The following is a 2,627-nucleotide window of genomic DNA, read 5'->3' as shown; positions in this document are numbered from 1 at the left end:
TAGCTGTGGCCCGTTTTCTTTACGTGTCACGGAGAGCACACCTGCTTTTCTTGGGTTCTGAAGTGTGTCAAATCATGTAGGTAACTGCTTCCCACGGGGCTTGGCGGACGGTCAGCTCTCACTAAGTGGTAGCTGTCCGTGCAAGAATCTCCGTGAGAGAAGAAGGCACTAGAGCTGGCAAGCGGGACGGCCTGCCTCCCACCCTGGGGGGACACGGGCACCGAGATCCTCCTCTCCCCGGGCAGCCCCGCTGGCGATGCAGCTATTTCCAACAAACCAACGCTTGCTCCCTCCTTTGCGGATTTGGTAATGTTTATAACAGGGCGAAGGCGGCTCTCTGCCAGGGCGGCGGTCCCGTCTCACAGCCGGGGACACTGAGGCGAGGGGGGACCGGGCCAGCGCGCGGCCCAGGCCCTCGTCGGCGGTGGCTGGAGCCGCTCCGCAGACAGGAGCGGCCTCGCTTCCGCCGCGCCAAGCGCCTGGGCGGGCCTGCGCCGGGGAGGACGGGGGCCCGGCTGCGGGCCGGGGCCGGGGCCGTCGCCGCCCGTGAGCCACAGCGTGAGCACGATGAGCAGCGCCCCGGTGCCCAGCGCCCCCACGAAGCCGGTGAGGAGGCCGAGCGCCAGCGGCCCGACCCAGCCGGTGGGGCTGCGCTCGTAGGGCGCCTGCGGCAGACGCTCCACGATCAGCTGCAGCCCGTCCCAGTCGGGCTCGGGGAGCGAGGCGCGGCGGGGGCGCGGGGCTGGGGGCGCGGCGGCAGGGCCGGGGCGGGGGCCGGGGCGGGGGCCGGGGCGGGGGCCGGAGCCGAGACCTGGGGCGGCGGGCAGCCGCACGTAGCGCTGGCCGAACTTGCGCAGCTGCAGCGTCGCCTGCTGGTGGAGATTCTTGCCCAGCTCCCGGGCCACGTCCGGGCGGCCGCTGCGCCGCAGAGCACGGGCCACGCGGTCCCAAGACAGGGTGGAGGCCTTGGCCGCCAGCCAGGCCGCCAGCCCCTCCCGGCAGCCGTCCGACACCTCCGCGGGCTCGGCCGCCGCCCGCCGCCGCCGCCACAACCGGCCCCGCGGCGCGGACGTGGACGCCGGCGTCTCAGGGCGGGCCAGCCGGTCCTCAGAGAGCCGGGCCAGTTCGGCCTCGACGTCCGGCTCCGGCGCCTTCAGGAGAGACTGGAAATGGTCGCACTCCTCCGGGGTCAGCAGCTCGGCCAGACGGACGGCCTCGTGGGGGCCCATGGCGTCCAGGGCTCCCGCCGGGGCCACCGCCCAGCCCCAGAGCACCAGCGCCAGGGCCCGGGTCTGAGCCCGCGCCGCCATCGCCATCACCATCGCTGGCTGTGACCGCGCCGCACCCACTATGGTGGGAGGAGCTCCGAACGCCCACGGGTGGGGGATGGGTGCCTGGTACCCGCGGCGTGGGGGGGAGGGGGATGGGTGGGGAGGGGGACGGGGCGTGGCGGGGGACGGGGCTGGGGAGGGGGCGGCTTCCGCAGGCAGGGACTGGGGGCGAGGGGGCGACCCACACATGGGATCTCCCAGCACCAGGAAACTGGGAACTGAAGGGAATTAGGAGTGAGTTTCCTAACACCCAGTGGTCAGGCACACCCAGTCCCCCAGGAGGCTGGGATCCTGGGCCCTTAGGTTAGAACGCCCGCCCTAGGCCTGCGGCCTGACAAGCCCACTAATGCCTTAAGTTACGTCTCCCCCATCTCTACTAATCCATTCACCGTCCTTCAGCCTCCAGCTCACCATCATCCAATACCCAATCCTAAATTCTCTGGATATCTACTAAATACCAAATATTTCTAGAATCACCAATTCCCATCCTCCCACCATGCCTCCAAACCCTGGCCTTCTCTTGTCTGGATTAGGGAGACTCCTCAAGTCCCCACTCCCTAACCTTGTTTCCTTCCCTGAGCAAGATCCCTTCTGGCTCTGCGGTGTGGTCACTCTTCAGCTGACAAGTCCCTGCTGGGAAGCCCTACTTGACTACAATACACACCCTTCCCGCCTCACCACGAGGTAGTCCTCTTATCTACTCCTACGTTACCGTGCAGCTCTGCCTTTTTGCTGTCTCCTCCATTCAAGTGTCAGGTCCATCTGCTGTCCCTGTAGCAACTAGTGAAAAGTAGGTGTTCAGTAAAGATTTGTTGGATCCATGTGTGCATTCTTAACTTGCAAATCAGTCCCTGTCCACAGGCTACCGACCTCCTTTCCTCCCAACACACACATGACTTTCAGAGTCTCAGCTCCTCACGGGCAGGAAAAGTCCTCAGGGTGCCATGGTGAAGTCCCAGTGACTCCTCCAGCCTCACTTCCTCCCACCCTCACTTTATGCTCTTGTAACAAATCACCCATGGTGCTTTCCAACCTCTGGAGCTCTGTTTGGCTGCTCCCCTGTTCCCCACAACCCCTGGCTTCCTGCCCAGGAAGTTTTTCTTTTTTCTTCTTCTTCTTTTTTTTTTTTTTTTTTTAAGATTTTATTTCTTTCTTTATTTGACACAGAGAGAGAGAGATATCACAAGTAGGCAGAGAGGGGGAAGCAGGCTCCCTGCTGAGCAGAGATCCTGATGTGGGGCTCAATCCCAGGACCCTGAGATCATGACCTGCGGAAGGCAGAGGCTTAACCCACTG

The 2,627-nt window shown here is 64.2% G+C and overlaps 1 protein-coding gene across 1 annotated transcript; it reads right to left on the bottom strand.

Annotated features, from left to right (window-relative positions):
* Positions 1–359: 359 nt before the first annotated feature.
* On the bottom strand, positions 360–1,310 carry LOC116878756 (transmembrane and death domain protein 1-like). The gene is made up of 2 exons (XM_032876509.1): positions 812–1,310; positions 360–742 (listed from the first exon to the last, which is right to left on the bottom strand). The coding sequence occupies exons 1-2, from the start codon at positions 1,308–1,310 to the stop codon at positions 360–362; spliced, it is 882 nt and encodes a 293-aa protein (XP_032732400.1).
* Positions 1,311–2,627: the final 1,317 nt, after the last annotated feature.

This window comes from Lontra canadensis, unplaced genomic scaffold (assembly GCF_010015895.1).
Source record: "Lontra canadensis isolate GAN:19392208 unplaced genomic scaffold, GSC_riverotter_1.0 scaffold59, whole genome shotgun sequence".
NCBI lineage: Eukaryota > Metazoa > Chordata > Mammalia > Carnivora > Mustelidae > Lontra > Lontra canadensis.
The sequence above is the reverse complement of the archived record's forward strand: the minus strand, read 5'-3'. Positions and strand labels throughout refer to the sequence as shown.